The sequence below is a fragment of the Sarcophilus harrisii genome, chromosome 6, assembly GCF_902635505.1.
Source record: "Sarcophilus harrisii chromosome 6, mSarHar1.11, whole genome shotgun sequence".
NCBI classification, from domain to species: Eukaryota; Metazoa; Chordata; class Mammalia; order Dasyuromorphia; family Dasyuridae; genus Sarcophilus; species Sarcophilus harrisii.
This window is the reverse complement of record NC_045431.1, coordinates 26,089,967-26,113,363: the sequence shown is the minus strand read 5'-3', so window position 1 is coordinate 26,113,363 and position 23,397 is coordinate 26,089,967. Positions and strand designations below refer to the sequence as shown.

Below are 23,397 nucleotides of genomic sequence, written 5' to 3'. Positions count from 1 at the left end.
AATCTTTCTTTCCATTGAAGAAATACTTTAAATTCAATTCTTCCATAAATCTGTGTCAGAAGCACTCTATTCTCTCTGGTGGAAATATGATCCATGAAAAAAAATGTCAGTTTCACCCATTTCATAATATTACACATAGTAGAAGATATGGGAATTTCAGTGAAGATCAGTTCACAGAAACCAGGTCACATTCTGTCATCATTCATGGAATGACACCTGCCATCCATGTTTTGCTGTTTGTCCTTTATTTTAACCATGGCAGTGATGAAACCTTTGGTACGCTTCGGATTCAAAGACATTGACAATAAAAAGAATGTTTCTAATATTTTCTTGTATCATGTCCAGAACTACAGTGATTAATTCAACTCTTTGCCACAACACTTTTTTCCCCAATATTTTTAAACCACTGTTATGCAGAAAAAAGTTCTTTTTATTGAGACTGTATCAGTCTAGACTAGAGACAGTAAAGTATGTAAATATGATAATGCTGGACTTGAAGAAAGAAAATCAATCAATCAGCATTTATTCGGTGTTTAATATATGCCAGACATCGTGACACATATAAATGAATATAAAACTCCAAATGTCACCCAGAGCTAGCAGAGAACAGCAGTACTAAATCACCTCTCTAGTTCTAGACACGATGCAGCCATAGAGCTTGCAGTCCAAGTTCAGTGAAACTCAGATATTTTTCAAATGAAATGTTGTCTACCTAGCACATTTCCTATATCTTATACTTGAGAAATAGATTTTTTTGAATCCATATTTTAAGACTTTACATTTATCTCTATTAGTTTTAGCCTCTTTCCCCCCCATTTCTTAAGATTTTCTTTTTGGATCCTATCATTTGACATGTAAGCCATCCCTCCTGTCTCCAGTGAAGAAATACTGAAAATCATAGACTGAGATCTAGAAGGATAGGTAAAGGTCTTCAACTTCCACCTTCCCATTTTATGGATGAGGAAACTAAGAATCAGGGAAATTGAATAACTTTTCTAAATCCCAATAAATATTATTATTGAGTCACTTTTCTAAATTCTAAATCTGCTTGTGGCAGCCAGCATCGAGGCAGGACTTGAATCTAGGTCCTAAGCTCACTCAGACAGATGCATCTTCCACTAATTCCACTTTGCTACTTCTCTTTCTTCTGTCACTATGATAAGCTATGACTTTATCCAATAAACTGATAAAATAATCAAGAGCACAGGGATAAATTCAGCTCAGCTCAGAAAATCCCACCTACTGGGGAAGGAAATCATTATTAGACAAAAAACGTTTGGGAAAACTGAAAAACAATCTGGCAGAAATGAGGTATTGACCAACATCACATACTATACACCAAGATAACCTCCAAAATAGGTATATGATATAGACAAATGCTGTTATCAGAAACAAATTAGAGGAGCAAAGGGAAATAATTACCTGTCAGTCTATCTGACTTATCAGTTCTATGTACAGAGGAATAGTTCATGACCAAGCAAGAGATGGAGTGGGTCACAATTTTTATTACCAAAAATTAAAAAACTTTTACACAATAAAGCCCAATGTAGATAAAATTTGAAGAGAAGCAGGTAAATAGGGGAAAATCTTCACACCATACTTCTCTTATAAAGATCTCATTCTTTATATAAGAATCACAATGATTTCCTAAATGATAGTCAAAGTTTATAAAGAGGTAAATTTCAGAGAAAGAAACCCACGCTATCAATAAACCCCAAAAATTCTCCAAATCACTAATAATTATGAAATGCAAGTTAAAATAATCATGACATTTACTTTGCACCTATTTATGTTGGCAAAAGTGACGAAAAAATGGAAAATGACAAATGCTAGTTGGAATTGTGGGAAAACAGGTACATTGATTCTCTGCCGGTGGAGCTAATAACTGATCTAGCCATTCAACAAAGAAATTTGAAAGTATGATTCCACCCAAAACTATTAAGGTACCATTGCTATACCACTATTTGACCTATGTACCAATGATAGTGAGAAAAGAGGTATGATATCTTCAAAAATATTTAGAGTAGTATTGTTTGCAATAGCAAAAAAATGGAAACTGAGAGGGTTCCCATCAATTTGGGGAATGGCTAAACAAATTATTATCTAGAAATATGATAGGATGCTACTGTGATATAAGAAATGATGAAGAAGATAGTTTCAAAGAAATCTGGTAAGACATGAATTGATAAAGATGTAAGCAAATCACGAGAACTATTACAAAGCTATATAGTGATCAGTTGGCAGGAAAGGGAAGGGAAGGGAAAAAAAATATATATATACATACACACACACATATATAAACATATTTATCAGTTCATAGTACTTCATACATAAGGCCTTTGTAATTGATTTGAATATTTATAATACTCAAAATGATTTAGTATTCACAAACTGGAATTGGTCATTTGGAAAACTCCCTCCTTTCATTCTTCCTCCCTCCTTTTTCTCTCCCTCTTTCCTTCCTTTCCTCCCTCCCTCCCTTCTTACTTCCCTCTTTCCATCTTTTGTTCCTTCCTTCTTTCCTTTCTTCTTTCTCTCCTTTCCTTTTCCCCCTCTGTCACATGGGATATCATACTTTTACACCTGAATGTCATGATATTTTTGCTGCCACTGTGTACAACATCCTCTTGGTTCTGCTCATTTTCCTCTTCATTATTTTATCTTTCCATGTTTTTCTAAAATCAATTATATTATTATTTCTTATAGGACAGTAGAATTCCATCACAATTATATACCACAACTTGGTTAGCCATTCTCCAATTGACAGACATTCCCTCAATTTCCACTTCTTTGTCACTACAAAGAAAGTTTCTATAAATATTTTAGAACATCTGAGTTATTTCCCATTTCCCCTAATCACCTTGGGAAACAGACCTAATTGGTGGTATTGTTAGGTCAAAGGATATACAAATTTTTTCTTTTTACCTCTTTAGGCATAATTCCAGAATGCTCCCCAGAAAAGATATACTTCCAAAGAACAAATGTTGTTTGTTATTTAAATTTACACCATCCTGCAGAAAGAATTAAATATGGTACTAAAATGTTCTTGAAAACTTTGGGGCCATCCTCTATTGGTTCATAGAATTTAGATCATAAAGGAACTTCAAAGATCAGCAAGTCCAATAGCCTTATTAATCAATAAAGAAGCTGAAACCAAGAGACAAGTCATACTTAGAGCTTTTCTTTTGAAACCACTTTTAGATAAATAAGATAATGCCCTCTTAAGGTTCCTATTTTAGGGTTTTTATAACTTCTAGATAAACTCTTTTTTCCCATTTTGCTAATTATATTTTAAATTATTTATATTTGTAATTTTGGTTTTACCTCATCTAAAATTTCACTTTTTATTAATGGATTTTGCAATCATTTAGATCCACATTCTATTATTAGTGGCAACTCATTTCAAGTAGCAACACATTATATTTTCTTATCTTCACTAGTATTAATTTCTACATAACTTTCTTACATATTTGAAACTATATCACTCTATACCCCATGGGTGAGTATTAACTTTGAAAGAAACCAGAAAACCAGTATTTCTATGGTGTCTTCTTTATTATTGCAGATGGAACCCTTTAGCAGTGTATGGGACCCTATCATCCAGAAATCTATTTATATTCTGGTGTCTGGGGAGAAATTTTAGTTATTTCTTGGGCCTACCTAGGGGATGGTATGGATTACTTGTCAATTAGTTGTTAGTTAAAGATCTCAAGAAGGAGCTAGATGAGTCATAGTTAGAGAAAATCAATGATTTAGTTAGAGGTTAGAACAGAAAAACATGGAAAGACCTAAGGGAAATAATGAAGAAAGAGTGAAATGAGCAGAACCAAGTTAGTTATCAAAGTAACAACAAAATTGTGTGAGAACAACTTTTAGTGATTAAAATTTCTTCCAAATATGTGATTTCTCAAATAACTGGAGTTGGCTGTTGTAGTCTAGTGCTTCAGATATCAATAGTCAATGAGGGAGGGTTTTCTCAAACGCTTATTAATAGAATTTAAACTCCAGAGGCAGAGGATATCACATTTTGTTTCATCTTTATATTCCCAGTAGGCAGTAGAATGCCTTATGCATTATATGCACTTAAATGTTTTCCGAATTGAATGACTGATTTTTGTAATTCTGCCTCAAGAGCAGAATTGACATCACTGCGTTATGCTTTAGGAACATTTACTCCTACTGCTAAATTAATTGGCTAGACTTGGAACTTATTGGATTTTAGTCTTCCTTCTGATAGTGAGATAGTGGTAGTCATGAACTTTCTTGAACATACTGGGGAGAAGCAAAGTAATGTAATGGATAAATTACTGAATGTGGATTCAATTCCTTTCAGCTATTTGCTAACACTATGACAACTCAAGCTTCTTTATGTCTTTGTTTATTTATATGAAAAATGGAGAAGAACAATACTCACAGAGGTTGAGCTAATATGTAAAGTTTTGAAAGCTTCAAAGTAGAGTATAAATGTCAGTTATTATTTTGTCTGAATAGATTTTGTATGAATTTATACTATGATCTCAATATATGATGGTTGAGTGATACCTTAATATCTTCAATAAATCCCTTAGTAGGTTAACATTCCTACTAAGTTTACCCTAGAGAACAGGTACAGAGTTGGCTTACTGGTGCTATATCCATTTTCTCTGTCCTACTTTGAACTCCTCCCTCATTTGGGTCTATTTAACCAGGCCAGTGGTGTCAGTGGAAGCTTCTCTGAGAATGGGAGAGGCAGAAGAAAGGGGAATTAATATAATACTGTTTTCTATAATGTCACTGAAGGTCAACTTTGTCACTTGTTTCACATGAAAATAAATATTATTTGTTTTTCTTGATCCAAGCTATTACCTCTCTAATCCAGTTTTTGTGCAGCTACCACAAACACACAAATTAATTTGGCATTTAAGACTTTTCATGGTTTCAGTCCATATTTATAGGTCAATTCCCCATTGTCTCCCTCATGAGATATCTCTGTATTCCATCAAATCGGCCTCTTTGCTCTTCCTTATAGACCATAGTCCACCTCCTGTTTCCAGATGTCACTGTACAGACTTTCCTCTATGTCTGGAATGGTTTTCCTTCTTGAATTCCAAAGCTTGAAATGCTTCGTCTCCTTTAAAGGCAGACTCAAGGGCTTTCTCCTGTAAAATGGTTCCCTCATTACTAGTACCTTCCCATCACAAAGCAGTTAAAAAAAATAATTACTCTATTTATTCGTGAACATTTTGCTCTTCCTAGCAAAACGTAAGGGCAGAAAAGGATTGTTTCACTTTTGTGTTTGTTATATCCAGTACCAGACATACAGCAAACACTTATACATGGTTGCTGATTGAGCAACTGATTGATCTTTCCATGATCACATATGATCTATTTTCAGAGAACTTTCCCTCCCCCTTCCAAATTTGGACTTAAATAGAAAAACAAAAACAATTGCAAGATATCTCTATTTTCCCAGAATAGTTAAGTAAAACTTATATAAACTTGATTCTAGAAAGGAAAGAATTGTGTCTGCGTATGTTGTACATAGTGGGTTCACATAAATGTTTTTCAAAATCTGACTTTGGCAGCAATATTATAATTTGAAAAAATCCGTAGCACTTGTGTTTCAATAATAATATCATTCTTAGGAGCGATCAATAGCAGCACAGATTTAAGAATAATGATAAGAATAGTGAACATTTATGTAGCATCTATGTGCTAAGCATTTTAAAAATCAGATAAAAATAATATCTGAGATGATACTTATAATAGCCCTGGGAGGCAAGTACTATGACTATCTCTATTTTACAGATGAAGAAATTGAAGCAAACAGAAGTTTAAATGACTCGTTCAGGATCACAAAACTAATGAGCATCTGGTGCCAGATTTGAACTCAGTTGTTCCTTACTCAAGAACCTGTATCATTTGGAGCTTCCAGGGATCTTATAACTCTTTTGACACAATATAGTCACATTATAGATAAGGAAACTGAGGCCTTTAGAAATAAATTTACTTGCTCAAGGTCACACAGGTGAAAAATCTAGGTTGAATGTCATCCAACCAGTACCCCCCAAAGAATTGCCACTAAAAGGGATCATAAATGTTTTATAGGAAGTCTTTGCTAAATTCTATTTGCATTTCATTCTTGCTGATTCAACTTTTATCAATGAACGATGCAATTCCCATAGTGTAGCAGAAATTGAATTATCAATAAGCTGTTAGGTTTGATATATTAGTATAGCAAAATATGTTTATAGTCTAGGTCACACTTTCTTTGGAGTGCCCCTAAATGCTAAGTGTATTTATTATGTCATGGTATATGATAACATCATCCTAGACCATTAGCTCTGTACTTATTCAAGAGAATGAGTGTTCTGTGTTTAATAACTAACACCATTTCTTTCAAGCTCTCATCATTATATCTCATACTTGATTATGATTTTGGATAAGTCATTTAACTTCATGCTATCTCAATTTTCTTCAGCTATAGAATAAAGACAAATAGTACTAATTATCTACAAGGGTTAAAGAGCACCTTTAATGCATTGAGTACAAAATGAAAATAATAGCTCAATATGTTTTTCTTGCAAACTAAATTTGCCTTTTCTTCTTGGACCATTATTTCTAATATCATTCACTACTAGGTTGTATCTGAACTGTATTAAGCTGATTTTATTTCTCTCTTTGACTGTTACAATGATGTATAATATTAGGAAATGGAATTGAAGATGCTTGGGAAGACACATTTTGGTGAAGAGGTGCTAAATTCATCCTGAACTTATAAGTCTGATATTAATCTGCTGGCACAAAGAATGATCAGCAGACCCTACCAGAATCTTAATTTCATATGTACATGCATATTGTTAGTATGCATGTGTGAGTGCAAATTCACACACATAAAAGATAGAACAAAATCCAGAGAAACAAAAAAGTTAGGAAGGAGAGAGAAAAAGAAAGGAAAGAAAAACAGTGAAAAGGTATGGGAATGAGAAAAAAGGAGAGGGAGAACAAGAGAAACAGAGAGATAGAGACAAAGAAAGTGATTGTGTACAAATTATATAAACTGATAAAGTACCTCTCCTTTTATACTGTACTCAAGCTATCTGAATAATGCTTAGACAAAAAAAATGTATCACTCAGAAGCCAAAAGACAGAGTTGAAGCAGGGCAATTAAATATGTTTTTCCACATTTCTATTAAGCACGATCATACCTGCTTTCTGTCCATGTAGTCTGTCTTTACATGAACCAAAAAAGTATCTATCTATCTATCTATCGAACACTTTTATTCGACTGCATAGGGATAGGGAGAGAGATGAAAAATAGTTCTCCATGACAGTTAACTCTTCTTTTCCAGAATATTAATCTAGGTAACTGACAGAATCGAGAATCAAATAATGTGCAAGGTAATTGTAGTATAGTATTTTGTCTGTGCTTTGTAATCATTGTATTGGGAAGGTTTAATTCTAGTTCGTGTTTGGAAACCATGGACAGCGGTCTTCCTAACTTTATCCTTTCTTCCCTCTATGCTACACTTATCTTCCTCACCCATAAATATACTCATAGTATTTTACTACCTTAAACCATTTAAAGGTTTCTCATTACCTTCTGAATAAAAGTCAGCCTCTTTCTTTGGCCATCTATCTTTTTAGCTTTATCTCACACCACTCTGCTTTACATACTTTATACTCAGCCAAATTGGATTACTTATCATCCACTAATTAATCAATCAACAAGTATTTATTAAATGCTTACTATGTGCCAAGTTGACAGCTAGGTGGCACAGTAAATAGAGTGCTGGGTTTAGAAACAGGAAGACATCTTCATAGCCTAGGAACACTTATAATCCTAGGCAAGTCACTTGACTCTATTTGCCTCAGTTCCTCATCTGTAAAATGAGCTGGAGAAGGAATGGCAAATTCCAAAAAATCCTAGAGATACACTAGTATCTCTGCCAAGAAATCCCAAACGGGGTCACAAAAATTGGGCACAACTGAAAAATAAATGAATAACAACATTCCAGACACCATGGTAAACATTGAGAGATTCATAATGCTCCCCCTATTCTTAATAGTGAAACATTTTTTTTTAAAGTTCAATTCCAATGCCATCTCATCCATGAAATTTTATTTCCCTTGGACCTCACATAACACTTAGTTCACACTTGTCTTATACTCTTGTGTGTGTGTATATATTACACATATTATATGGGTTATATTCTGCATACTAGGCTATAAGTCCCATAAGGGCACAACTCAATTCTTATCTAAATTTTGTATGTCTCCCTATTTTTCAGGAAAGAATAATCTGCATTCTCTCTCTATGTAGAAATAAACTGAATAAACTTGAGAACATCTTGAAGTGAAACAATCTAAATCTCTTCAAGCCCTATGATTAATATGTTGGGATATGGTATTTATATTTTCATATAACACATCTTAGGAACAATATGATAGGATTTTCTGCATTGAGGAGGAGATTATACCAAAAGAGTTTTCAGGTCCAATTTCTATGGTTCTATAATTATACCATCACAATGTAAATATAATTCTTCCTCTATATGATGGGGAATGGGCTTGAATTTGATATGTTTTGTTGTTCGCTGGGGAGCTATTTCTCTAACACCCACGCCCAGAAAACAAAACTCAGGCACAATACTGAAATACTCAATTAGGCCCCTTGGGCCAAAGCACAGCAAAACTGGCCTAGAGATGGAAGGCAGGATAGGAAAGAAATGAATCAGAGATATTAAGTTGACATTTGGCTTCTTGTGATCTTTTGGCAAATGTTTACACATAAAGGTATTTGTAGGAAGAAATGGTCCAATTCTAGTTCACTAGTTCAGAGTAGTAAGAGCTACTCTGATTGGTGACAAATATGTCATGTACCTTATAATATGTTACTATCAAAATGAGGCATGAGTTTGAATGGCTCTGAGAATGTAAGAGAAAGAGGAAAAGTGTATGTTTGTTGGTTGTCCCTTTCTTGACTTAGAGGAGAGAATCCAGCCAGACCAACCTTTTAAAACAACTACATATTAAATCAATAATGCTGGAAGAGCCTTTGGCATGATTATTAGAGCAGCAAACCTAATTCAACACACAGAAGCTTTTGTTTAGAGAATAAATTAGAACTACGCTGTTTTTACATGGAAACAACAGATAATGTTCCTTGACTTAATTTAACAGTTGAAAATATCTTTAGAATTGGCTGAGAATTTTGTCATTGATCTTACCAACACACTACTATTTGTGTGTTTAAATGGTATCCAGGAAAAGCTTGCAATAAAGCTCTCTTCAGAAAGAGCTGTTACTAAGATTGCAAGGTGTCACACTCAGATTATAAGAAGAAACCTATTTCACTGTTTCATCCAATATCCCATTCTCCCTTTTGATACTATATAAATTCAAGGCTGTAGGACTTTGCCAGGTGAGCTTCCCATTTAAGATAATTAAGAGCCACATGGAATTTGTCGGGGTCAAGGATGTACAATAAGATCATTAGTTAGTATTCCACCCTCTCATTCCCTGAGGTTAATAGGATTATTGAATTTTATCTTCATGAATTTGGGAGCAAATGGCAAATAATTGGTAATAGGAACCATGCCGGCACCACCAAGCCCAGAATATATATTTATTTTTAACAAGGAATTTCTTACATAAATTGAACTTTCACGTAAGTTAGTACACAACAGTCTTCTATCCTATTAATGGGAACCTTGCCTAGAATCAGGAACTTAATGATCTCATATATGCAACAAAACCAATATTTACCATGTAATATTGCTACTTTGAGGAATCATATAAAAATGATAAAATAAAATTTGTTCCTGTATTACTTAATTCAATATTAACTCATTAAAAATTTACCACTGCCAATAAGTTAAAAACTGGGGGGAGGGGGGGAATTAACTTATTTGTATTCTAAAACAAGCTAGGCACAATCTTTTTTGGACCTCTGTTTTCTCTTCTGTAAAATAAGAAGATTGCACTCTTTAAGCTTTACAATCCCTTTTAATTCTAATAGACTATGATTCTATCATCCTATGTGCTATGGTAATAACAGATATTTGACTTCATCATATTTTAAAAAGTCAATGTTATTTCTAAAGATATTTCATCACTAGATCACTTAATAGATTTTTTAAATGAGGAAATTTTGTGACCAATACATTTTACTAACATCCTCAGCACCCCAAATTATTTCCACTCAAAAGGTAAAAATAAAATTTACCAACACTTTTTACTATTTTTCTATTGTACATTTACACAAACTTAGTTTCAACTTTTCTCTTTATAGAAAACCAACTGTATAGTTCAAATATTTCTTTTTCTGAGTTAATGTACCTATGTTAAGAATATTCTAAGCACATTTTAAAAATGCTTTTAAACATCTGTATCACATACAACTCATTTAGAAAAGTCTGACTAAAATATTAACGGAACTTTAAGTGCCTCCTCTCCTCTTAAGTAAAATGTTTCTTCTATTACCTTTCATTACTAATTAATATACATGACCTGTTTCATTATTCACATAACTTCCCTATCATAATTTTAAAGTTATACTAGAAACTTTTGCTGCACACTCATTATTTTCTAAGTGAAATGGAACTTTAAAAAGCTATCTATTCTTTGTCTTCCCTGCTCACAAGCAGAACAGTAGAGACTGTGATGGAAAGCTTAGAAGAGTGGAGTAGAATCCAATTCTGCTAAGATCCTACCTGTGTAATAAGAAGTAACTAATTCAGCTCCCCAAATCTCAGTTTCTCATCTCAAAAATGGAGATATAATATTGCACTTTTTCTCAGGGCTGTTATGGGGCAAGTGCTTTAGAAAGTTGGGAATTTTGTACAAATGTAGGCCATTATTAAATAAGTGTGGTATTCAACAAATGTTAAAGCTGAATTTATTATTATTTTATTTTAGCAGATTCTTTCGTAATTCTTTTAGGCTATAACTCATCTGTAAAAATGAATTCACAGTTCAGACATTTAATACAGTCCTACTATACGCTAAGTAGTATACTAAGAGCCAGAGCTAAAAAATAAACAATATAAAACACACACAAGCTAAATACAGTTGAAAACAGAGCGTATATTCTATTAGGAACATATGAGAGGTAAACAGATAAATCAAGACAAACTAATTTGAGGAGAAAGAGAGCACTAACTAAATACTAGGCAGACCAGGAAAGATTATTTCAGTCCTCTATACTTTGTGTTCATTGCTCAACTATCACTCTGGGAAACACAAATTCCTTAAGAAGATATAGATCCAAGATGATCTTTTTCAACTTACTCGACGACTGCAAATGGGTTAACATTCAGCAATGACACAGGAAGATATTGGAGGCGACTCCAAAAACGAATACCGAACAAGTAGGACAAAAATTTCCCAGCTATAGGCTATGATTCCTAATGCACTTGAGAAACTTGCGGTGAGTCAACAAGTATTGAGTGAGCTCTCATTAAGTAGAGAGGGAGCTGCCTCAAGCTTAAGAAAGGACACCACAGAGTCACGAACGTTATCGATATCGGGGCCAGCACTATGTAGAGCAGAGCCAGAACGGGATTTTAGAACAAGCAAGCATTTAAACAAATCTAGTGACCCAACCTGTCTCTTTGAAGTCAGGCGCCAACAACCCCCCTGCGCTCTTTTCCTTCCTCCAAGATCCCGAATGGGCCACCCTTGCCATCCTCTCCCCATCCCCCTCAAACCGGTTCACTTCAGCCGGGTCTCTTCAGCTTCTCTTTCGATAAAAGGTCGCATTCCCTACATAAGGTTGAAATCCTCTCAAAGGGCGAATTCAGCCTTTGCCAGGGAAGCCTCCAGTCAGCGCGGGAGGCAGCTGGGCCACCCTGCGATGCCCCTATTATTAAGTAAGACGAATCTGTTCTTACTGGAGCAGGGCAAGTGGGGAAGGGAGGAAGGAGCCGGTACCCAGACAGATCCTGCTGCAGAGCTGGGGAGTGACAGAGCTACAACTTGAGACTGTGATTGCCGAGGCAAGAAGCGGCTTCACCTTTAAAGAAAAAGAGAAGGGGACGCGGTGGGGGTGGGGATGGGGAGCCCTGCACTTGGCTCCAGGATCACTTCCGAGCTGCTGTAGGGCTGGCAGCCACAATTCGGAGCCTCGCCAGGTGGCATGTGTGTGGGTCCTGGGGGAAGCAGGCAAACGGTGGAGGGGGGATGTGGGGAGAGAAAGGAAAAAGTAGTTTGGTTTAAAAACACAAAACCCAACGTGCCCAAGGTAGCAGCCGCTTTGTAGGGAAAGAGGAGGGTGGACGAAGAAAGCTTGGCGGTCCACAGGAGCCACGCTCCGGCTCCCCTAGATCAGACAGACCCGCAGGCAGACAGACAGACAGACAGACAGACAGAGTCACGAAGAGGGGAGAGGTGAAGACCTTGAGCCAGTTACCTTCAGGATTGGCGCTGATGAAAACCCGGACGCTCCTGCCTGCCGGCACTAGGTGGGAAGGCAGAGCCGTGAGGTTCCCGGAGAAAGCCGCCCTGCGGAGAGCCGAGTCTCGGGCACAGGGCAGCTTGCTGCCCGCCCCGGCCGGCCACATCGCCCACGGTGGCAGCCGCCGCCGCCTCCCGCTCCTCCTCCCGGCCCCGGTTCCGGCTCGGTAGCGCTGGGGAGGGCGATCCCTCCCGGGACCGCGACCGCTCCCGGCCGCCCGAAGCGGGCTCGCCCCGGCAGCTCGATCAGCACCACGGACACCGCCAACTGGGAGCGGCCATGCGAACTCCCCGGCTCCTCAGGCTGCTGCGCCCCCCGCCTCTCCTCTTCTGCCTCCTCCTCCTCCTCCTCCTCCTCCTCTTCCTCCTCTTCCTCCTCCAGTGTCTTCAGCGCAGCGGCGGGCCGGAGGAGCGCGAGGTCAGCTGTGGCGCCGGCCACTCAGGCAGCCCCGGTCTGAGGCTCGGAGCGAGCGCCCGAGGCGGACCGGGAAGCTCCTGGCATCCCTTGCTCTCCTCCGCCTCCGCCGGCGCCCCCTCCCCCCGCCGCCAGCCCCCTCCCCCTTTTTCTTCCCGGCTCGGCAGCGGCAGCAGGAGGGTGGAGGTGGCGGCTGTGGGGAAGGAGTGTGAGGGGGGTGAGCAGAGAAAACTAAACTTTCTACGCCAAAGAGCTCCCGAGTTTATTTTCAGCCTTTCGGCACCCAGCACACCAACCCACTGAGCTCACGCCCCCCCCCCCCCCAAAACCAAAAGGTTGTCGGTACGGGGAGGTGTTGAAACGGGGCGGAGATGGCTGGGGAACCTCCAGACGCCTCAGGCTTAGACGTCCTGACAGGTTGTCCCACGTCCGTCCTGCAGAAGGAAAAAAGGCTTGAAAAGAAGCTTCCCCCCCCCGGGGGGGGGGACCGGGGGAGGGAGAGCTGCTTTTCCCAGTTAAAAAGCACTTGACGGTCTCCCCAGCACCCAGCTCCCTTCTTTCCCTACTGGCGAGTTTGGGCTCCGGGGGTTTAATTAAGTACAGTCTGCCTCGAAGTTAGGCGTCAGATGCCAAAGTTCCGGGCGCACGGCCGCCCGACCCCTCGCGGGTCACGGGGACGGCCGAGCGCCTGAGTACGCGGCCGAGCACAAGGGCATCCCCTGCACCTGAAGGGGCGCGGCTGGAGGGAAGGGCTGGACTGTGGGCGCTGGAGCAGCCCGGGGCTGAGCGGCCCCCGGCTTTTTCCACCCTCCCAGCGCTGGCCTGGGCGAGCTGAGGGGTTTTTGGTTTTGGGGGGATTTTTTTTTGTTTTTTAAAGGAGACTTCCCTCCCGCAGGTCTGAGCCCTTTCTTTGAGGGGAGCTCGCCCGGAAGCCCCCCCAGCCCTGCACAGAGCGAGGGCTCCGCGGCTTGCTTTCCTTCCCCAGAGGCGGGTTTATTAATTCATACGGAGGCTGGGGATCAGAAGAGTCGCAAGGCGGGGCGCAGGGACCCGGCGCGGGGCTTCAGAGAGCAGCTCCTCTGGGCAGCTGTCGGTGGCGGGGCGTCTTGGAGAGCGGCTCCCAGGAAATGTTTCTTTTGCAAAAAAGGTTTTGGCCAAGGTGGGGGTGGGGGGCGGAGCAGGAGACGGGAGAACGACCGGGAGGCTCCAGCTGCTTGTTGCTCCGGCTGCTTTCTAGTTCCCAGAGAAAGGGTGGGGCCGTCTAAGCAGGAGAAGCTCTCCAAAGCCCGGGGATGCTCCCGGTGCGCCTCCCAAAGGGCGCGCGCACTCGCGCTCGGCCCGCGTGGACGCTGGCGGGTCCCGGGTGGGCGTAGCGAGGTCCCGGCTCCTACTAGAGGTGTGACGAAGTGGATCGAAAGGCAAAAGGGGTTAGGACTGGGGCGAGATCTCGCTTTTGCTCAGAGCTTTCCAGATGCTCCCCTCACAGCTCTGTGATGTAAGTGTTGTAAAAGAGTGTTAACCCGATTTTACAGATGAGACCACTGAGGCTCAGTGTTTAAGTGATTTATATGAGATCATGCAACCAAGCAGTGATCAGCCAGGATTTCGTTTTTTTTATAATTTGGCTACAGGGTTAATGATCTTTCCCAGCATCTCACACACCTCTGCCTTTTTATGGGCCCTGGGGAAGGCAGCCCTTTAACCACTCCTTCGTACGACTCCAGCTTGTTTTCCTGTCCTCTTAGGGTTGCCAACAATCCTTTGAAATATAGAAGGCAAGTATTAGTGAAAGCGCATAAAAAATAAAAAAACCCAAAGTGAATATCATCGTCACAAAACTAGTTTCAGAGCCAGGAAATCACCAAGAATCTGTATATTAGAAAAAGCCTCAGTCTCTGTCCAGGTGCTGTTTGCTACTGGCCTCTGCCCCATAGGGCAATTTGCAAAATGCCAATTCCTAACCAAGTCAGAACCAAGGAAAGGCAACCACTCTAAGTGGATCCTAGGATCTGAGGATATAGATCAGGAAGGGATCTGAGAATTCATTGAGGATCCTTATTTTATTCATAGAGGTTACAGTCTCTTTTTCAAAGCCACAGAGGCTACCTATATCAGAGCCTAGAGCTGAACTGGGGCTCCTTGACTCTAAATCCCGAGCTTTCGGCACTGCTTCACAGAAGTTTGGGGGATGAAGCACTCAGTGTACAAGCACCCACCAACCCCCCACACCATGGAGATTCAGCTTTGCCAGGAGGAGTTTTTTTCTTCAGAAGTCTGAAGTTGAGAATGGAGGGGGCTGACTGGGACCAAGAGAAGAAGGAAATTAATGCTGGAGAGTTAGGGAGTACACTTTATAATCTAATCAAAGTGCTTGGAAGAACATCCAGTATGTCATCACTTTGAAGGTCAGCTAGGTAAAACTTGAATTATATTTTATCTACTTTGAGGGTCACCTAAAGAGACAGTTTCCTGCCCCTGAACTTAGTTACCTTGTCTGGATGGTAGTTCAGAAGCAAGCAACAGATGCTGCTGTGCTGCTTTCTCTGGATTCTTTGCTATCTCTGAGATTTCTCCTTAGAGAACACTTGGATTTTCCAAGCAGCATTTCCATCTCTAAGAGGCAGGGGGCAGACAGCTCTCTCTCCTTTGATGCATTTCTCATCAAACTCAAACCAAGTAATTTTGAACATGCAAAAATGTTACCTTTATTAACTTTACAGTCTCGACCCATTCTCTGTCCTAATCCATTGCTCCTCCAGTTGATATCTTTTAATGAACTGGGATTCATAACTGTCATTACCTGAGAGAAACTCAGAAGGTTAATAGCAACTGTATAGGCAAATTCCACAGTCCCCTCAAAATTTTACATAGTGGGGCTCAAAAAAGATTAGTTGAACTTAATTGGACTCACAATATTGTTTTTAGGAGATTCAGACACAAACTCTCATTTCTAGTACATTCATCAAAGGACTTGGAGGCATTAAGAATTAAATTTCTACCTTCTCTCAGGCCCTTCCCCTCTTTTTTTTTTTTGTTTTTGACATCCTAAGTCTCAATGTGCTACACTTTCTTATTATGACTTTGGGATTTTGGCAGCTTTCATAACCTAATTAACTGTCCCAGACAGGCCACAGTTTAGCATCAGCCAATGTCATTGCAGATAGAGGGCAAAAGGAATGAATTCCATACACATAGTCAGGAAGGCTAAGTATAGAAAGACTAACTGCAATCACAGCCTAACTAGTACCGGACTCCATGGTGTGATTTCAGGAATCCTTGGAAAAGTTCTAACCCCCCCTTCTCCATAGTGCTGCCATGTATTGGAGATACCATCCTTCAAATGCAATTATTTCTAGGAAGGTTAGTGCAAGAGTTAATTTTGTAGATCTTACATTTTAGAAGAAACTACTGTAGCTTGGGGGTCTTGGAAAGCTGAGGATTGAAGAATGCAAAAATGGGAGGTGACTAGTGCTAGTCCAGGGAATTTAAAAGGGAATTTAACACTATTTCCCTGGTACTGACTATCAAGAATTCTGAGAGCATTTTAAAGCAGTATTAACGAGCATTATTAAGCATGTAGCTTGGGCCATCCATTGTGCTTCACACTGGGGATACAAAAACAAAGAGAAAAAAGTTCTTGTCCTAAAGGATTTTGCATTCTGTTGCCCAGTCTCTAAACAGGCACTTCCAGGAGGGCAAGGTTAACTCAGTTATTGCCCTACACAAACCTGAGCAATTTAAAGTGTCTGAAGAAGGGAACATTGTGTGAGAAAAATACAGAGGAACAAGCACAGGAATGAGTTAGTATAATTGCGTGCCTAAGAACCCCTAGGTTACTTGAAAGGCTCTCCTCTCCCAGACAGTCTGGGCACTAATCTGGACAATGTACAATTTTTGGATCTTAGAACTGGAAAATAACTTTGAGTATCTCTGCCTCTTGAAATCAATATAGCCTGGTCATTTTAATAAGATTAATTACATTTTGGGGTGTACAATACATAAAGATAAATATGGGTTGCATATATTATGCTATTATATTTATTTATTTATTATATATCTCTTTATTATTTAGCTATATATTTATTATATAGCTATAAATATGCTAGCTATATATTATATAGCTATATATATTAATGCTAGCTATATATAATAGGTAGCATTAAGCACACATTTAAGACTATTAAGTATACACAATCAATTTCGTTTTCATGTGATTTGGAATATATGAGCCAATTCCATAGAATTCCAGAATTTCCCAAATGACAACCACGTTAGAATTTAAATTTTTTTTAGCTCACATCGAATGTTCTATCACTTACCAAAATGATATTGTTAAGTGATCAAATATCAGTTGCTACTATGTTCCTTTTTTTTTCTTTTGAAGCAGAATTAAGTGACTTGTCTAGGGTTACTGAATTTCTTCTTAACAAAGATTCTGATAGATGTTTCAAAAACAACTTTAAAAAGAAGCTCCTAAATATGAACCAGTGCCTAGTGGAGTCTCTCTAATCTCCAGATCCTGTGACTCTCTAAACTTTCTTTGCTTTGACAATTTGCAGATACTAAGACTGCCTCACAAGAAGGAGAATGGTTTGTCTTGACGTTTCTTTTTCTTTGGACCCTTGTACTGAAAATGCATTGACAAAGTGTGTGCTTATCTGAGAGTAAGTAGGCTAAGTGTTCTGAGAGACACATTTCACATTGATAAGTCTAGAAGTAAATCTGCCCTTTTCTGGCATGAATGTGAGAGTGGATCAACAACCATTTATTAAGTGACTCCTATGTGACAGGCACTGTTTGTCTGCATCTGAAGACAGACACAAATGAAACAATCCCTATTCTTTACGATCTTACTTTATATCAGGGGAGACAATGTTGAGAGACAGTGTGTGGGTAAAAATGATAAAATTTAGCTACTGATTCTATGGATGGAAAATGCCAATCTTGAGAGCTCAAGAAACTCAAAGGCTATTGAAGCACTCTATAGAAGTATGAAAGTTTTGGGGGGAAATGAAATGAATTAGGTTTTGGACACATTATGTTTGAGATATATCTGGACCAAAATGTGAACTGTCCAATACACAGGTGGTAATGTGGAATTGGAACTGTCTATATAGATTTGACAATCATTGCCAGACACAATAAATTCATGGTAGTTAATGAAATCAGCAAATGAAAGAATGAGAGCTCTCTGCTTTTGGGAGATCTTTGGTTAATCTAGTGCTTCTAAATAGCACTGACTTGGGACATGGCACAGTAACAATGGGATGCAATGAAAAGTATGTTTGATTTGAAATTGGAGGAGCTGGGTTCAAATTCTGATTCTACTGCTCACTAGTTGTGTGACGCTGGGCAAAACAATCTCTCTGAAACTTGGTTTTTCTTATTTATAAAATAAAGGGGTTATATTAGGTAACAAGTAGGTCCCTTTTAGCTGTAAATGTAAGATTCCCCCTTTTATTCTTCTGCTCTTCCTTTCCTCAGCAGTGCAGACATCCAGAAACATCCAGAATTAAGAAACTTTTGGCAAGGATGAATGGATAAGCCTTTCTCAAGAGACCCTGGCATTGCTGAAGTAAGTTACTCCTTGTCCAATTGCTCCTTGCAAAAAAATCCATAAAAAAGAGATGGAGGACACCATGAAATTCCTAGACCAAGTAAAAGAGTTTCAAAACCAGGTAGGAATCTGAGACAGGGTTACAGGATGAGAGCTAAAACTCGTTTTTCTGATTTCTGGTCTTCTACCATGCTGTTCTTGTTTAATTTTTGAACGCCATTTCAAAAATGTGTCCACTTTTATGCTTAATCATCCACAAAATGTCCCCTTATGGCATCAGTATGGCCCTAAAACTGACCAGAAGGAGGCAAGGAAGAACCAATTTTCAATAGAAATATAGGTGCCCCACTTTAGGAAAACTGGAAAATATCCAGAAGTCTGACTTGACTAATAAGAAGGAACTTAGATTATAAGAGGAGTTGGGGATGTTTAAGCCTAGAGAAAATTTAGCAAAATGTAAACCCTATCTTCAACTCCTCGAAGATCTGCCATACAACAGAGAGTTTGGATTCTGTTTGGTTGCTTAGACCTAGAGGAAAGAAATGGGAAACTGTAGGTGGCAGTTCAATTGATATATGTGATTAGAGCTTGTCAGTAGTGCAACGAGCTTCTTCAGGATTTAGTAAGTTTTACCTTGTTGGAGATGTTTAAGTAGGTCCCAGATAATGACTTCCATGGGATGCTGCAGATGGGATTCGTATTGATATTGGACTGAATATTCTTTGAGATTTCTTGGAAATCCCGAATTCTATGATTTTGTAATGTATAATGCACATTTGTATCCCTACATTTATATATAAACACATGGAGTGCTCATACCCACCCATTCCTAGGTTATTGGGAGTATTTGGAAGTTGGTAAGAGTAGGACCAGAAAGTTATTGTTATGTTAAATCCAACAGAGCAATCTCCTCAATTTTTCATATTATTATAGGAACACAATTAGCTCGCATAATTAGCTATTCTCTAAGTCCATATCTTCAGTTATGTTGATGGGATGGATAGAACCTAGCAAAAGACCATATCTTGCTAGCAAATCAGAGTCTAGCTGGGCTCTAGGGAGGGATACTGACAGGATTATCTTGTTGAATTTCTTGTATTGGCAGGATTATCTTGTATACAATCAGGAGATCAAGTTATAGATGCCAGCCCTCTAAGGTTATTTTATGTAAACATTCCTTAATGGTTCAATTGACTTTCTGGCAATCAACTAGCATTTCTAGCTTTGACTCCTTTCCTATAAAAGGTCCCATCTTTTCTCTTGTAAATGATGAGTTCTGCTAGGGGGCTTAGCCTGTTTTTTGGCATCATTATGAAGCTTTTGTCCCTTGATTCAAAGATGAAGTGAGCCTGTGAATTCTTTCTCTCCACCTTCATGTCTTCTTGTCCCCCATCAGTGTGACTATTTTGGCAAATGAGTGATGCAGAAAAATGGGCAGCATGGTGTTGCTTGTGGTTTCCCAAGCTGAAGGAAGAGGATACAATTTATATTTATTATAATGATACCCCTGTTATTTTTCCAACGTCTGGTATTTAGACAGGAAAGATGAGGGAGCAGGAAGGCAGAGTTCCTTATGCAAGGTCACGTTTGTCTGCCAGAGGACTCAGCTCTTCCAGCTTCCAGTCTCGTGATGCAACCTAGCTGATAAGGCTTCCCACTTACTTGTTTATAAAGTGAAAAAATTCAGTCAATGTGAGAATTTGTCAGCATAAGATTTTGCCAACATGGATTGTTGATTTAGAGGTGTCTGTAGCATGATAGCATTCATAGCAGCTTGGTTTTAAATAAAAAGCTACACCTTTGGATAATGGTTGTCTGATGTTTTCATGACTCAAAAGCTCTAATTTTGTATCCACCCCCCTTCAAATATGTTTAGTGTATTTTTTGTCAGTCTGTATATCTCTTCATGCTATTTTTAGAGCAGTATAAACAAAATATGCAGATTCACTTTAAAAAAGAAACACGTTTTCTTTAGATTTTATTTTTGCTATTCTAAATGGGCAACTTTGTTTTAAAAATATATACTTCTTATATTTATATATAATGCCACTAATTGATATTCCCCAATTGATAAAGGGTCAAAAGATTTCCAATGAAGAAATCAAAACAATTTGCAGTCATATAAAATAATATTTTAATTAGAGAAAGGCAAATTTTAAAAAATTGAGATATCATTTAATACCTAGTGAATCGGTTAAATAGAAAGGGAAGGTGACTGAAGAGGGTGTGGAAAAATTGGGACACTAATTCATTGTTGTTGGAATTGTGAATTGATCCAACCATTTTGGAGTTCAATCTGGAATTATGGCCAAAGAGTTATTAAACTACTTGGATCTTTTGACCCAGCAAGTCTACTACTTGATCTATTTCCAAAAAACAATTAAGGAAAAAGAAAAAAAAAAACCTATAAATTCTAAAATGTTTATAACAGCTCTATTTGTAGTGGTAAAGAAATGGAAGTTGCAGAAATATCCATCAGTTGAGGAATGGCTGAACAAGTTGTAGTATATCATTGTGATGGAATTCAACTGTGCTGTAAGAAATGATGAGCTCGATGATTTAAGAAAAACCTGAAAAGACTTGCTTGAAATAATGAGTGAAATGAGCAGAAGTAAGAGAACACTGTACGGTAACAGCAATATTGTTTTAAGAATGACTTTGAGTAAGTTGTTTTGAGTATTATAAAAACTCTAGGTAATTATAAAGGACATAAAAGAAAGACACTCTCTGTATCCAGGAAAAAAGAAACTAAAAAGTAGAAATATGTATAGAACTATATATATACTTCTGCCTAATGGTAGCCATCTCCAGGGCATAGGGAGGGAAGAAAAAAAATTTAAAAAAATTATATGAAAATATTACTGTATATTTGAAAGGAATAACAAGTTGTACATAGTAGATTGAAATATTCATATGTAATCACCTTTTTATTATGTTATTTTATGAAAATGATTGTTTTATATATATAAATTAAAATATAAAATAAATTATATAATATATATAAACTAAATTATATATATTATATATAAATTAAAATAAAAAACAAAAAAACCCATAAAAACAAAAAAGTTATCCCAAAGTAGATTAGTTTTATAGTGAATTCTTTTCTCTACATTAGGTAGATAGGAACAAATTTTCTTCTTCCACCTATGTTACATGAACAATCTAATTAAAACTAAGAAAAAGAGGAATATAAACACATTGTTTTAAATAATATTGTTAAGGTTAAACCATCATTCATATTATACATATGAATATATGTATATGTATGTATTTATATGTAATATACATTATCACATGTAATCTATATTACATATATAAAGATATAGAAAAATGCTTTAGCTTAAAAATAGTGTGTGTATAGATAGATATTTGTATATGTATATAAAATATGTATATATTTTCCCTCTCTCTTTTTCTTTCTCCCTCCCTAGAATTGTTTTTATTGGTATAAAGAACTTTCACTGAGGAAACTCCCCTTTCAGTGGACATAGGTACCTCCTCTGCAATTTATTGTCTTGGACTGCAGTGGTTCTCAAGCTTTTGTTTTCAGTATCTTTATCCTATTAAAAATTATTGAGGATCTCTCCAAAGCGGTTTTTATTTATCTGGATTATATTTATAGACATTTACCATATTGGAAATAAAAACTATTTTTGAATTTGTAGACCCTCTAAAAGGGTTTCAGAGATCCCCAGGATTCTCTAGACCAGACATTGAGAACCACTGTAAGGTTTGCTTGGGTATTAGAGATCAAGTGATTGGTTCAAGGTCACCTAGCCAGTAACTGATAGAAATGAGATTTGAACCCTGTGGGCTCACCTTGCATAAGCATAAGATGGTGAGGTGTAAAGAAAATCATATAGTTGCCAAAAAAATATCCTTCACTATGTCCTCTATGTATATACAGCCCCCAAACCTTAAATGTTTCCTCAGATCTTTTGTTATATATGCTTGATTCTATGGATAACAGCCTGATTTTGAACAAATGAAATCAGACTGATGTGCTTTCTTCATATTTATTTAATCCTCTGCCAATTGTGTGTTAGATTTCATGTAATACACATAAATTTATTGCCTTCTTATACTGCATTTTAAATTTTGTAGTTTTAAGAATGTATATTACACTAAATAAAAGTACAAAAGTTAGCTTTCTTAAAGAGCACACTTCTATGACTGTTAGAGATATTGTAACAGTTAATGGTGTTGGAAGTAAACTATTTCAAGAATCTTTTAATCCCACTGATATCAAACACAAATGATGGGACAATTAAAAAGAAAAATTAATGTGAAGAATTGACAAATGAATGCTATGAAATAATCTAATGCTCTTAAGTAAAATCTTCAGAGAGTCCTGAAAGCTGGGAGAGGGAAGACCGGTTATTGTCGATTCTTCTGCAAAGCAGTGTAAGCTTCTTCAAGTGGAAAAAGCTTTGAGAAGAGTAAAAACCAATCAAACAAAATTCAACCTTTGGTGACCTGCTTTTCAGAAAAACACTTCCTTTGAGCAATATAATAATACCAAACCTACAGTGCTGAAGATTAGAAGAGTAATTTTTACTGACTTTTTCATTCATAATTATATAAAACTCTTATCAGAAGTCCACATGAGCCTGTAAAATTTGCTTATCTTCATCAAACTATCAAACAACTATAGCCCCAAAATATTTGGGGAATTTTTTATTTTCAGTTGGCCCAAGAATCTTGTCCCTTTTGAGAGATCAATGGTCATAATAACAGTATCTACCTTCAAGGGTTGGAGTGAGGATAAAATGAGATTTCATTTGTGAAATAGTTTGTGCAACTTACAGGGCTAGTCGTTAACATTAATATTATTGTTCTAGAATTAGAAAAATTCTTAAATGGACATGGAACACAGACTTTATACCATAACCGACATTATTGAAAATTGGGATTTATCTAAGAGAGACATATCAACATGTTTCAATAGACCGGGAGTTTGCTTGATTTATACTCCATTGCCAATCTA

The 23,397-nt window shown here is 37.8% G+C and overlaps 1 protein-coding gene across 1 annotated transcript in view; it reads right to left on the bottom strand.

Moving 5' to 3' along the window:
* Positions 1-12,946, bottom strand: part of NWD2 (NACHT and WD repeat domain containing 2) — a 153,114-nt gene extending 140,168 nt beyond the window's left edge. The window contains exon 1 of the mRNA XM_003773324.2: positions 12,392-12,946. Coding sequence (XP_003773372.1) covers positions 12,392-12,542 — 151 coding nt within the window. The 5' untranslated portion in view covers positions 12,543-12,946. The remainder of the gene's footprint in view (positions 1-12,391) is intronic.
* Positions 12,947-23,397: the final 10,451 nt, after the last annotated feature.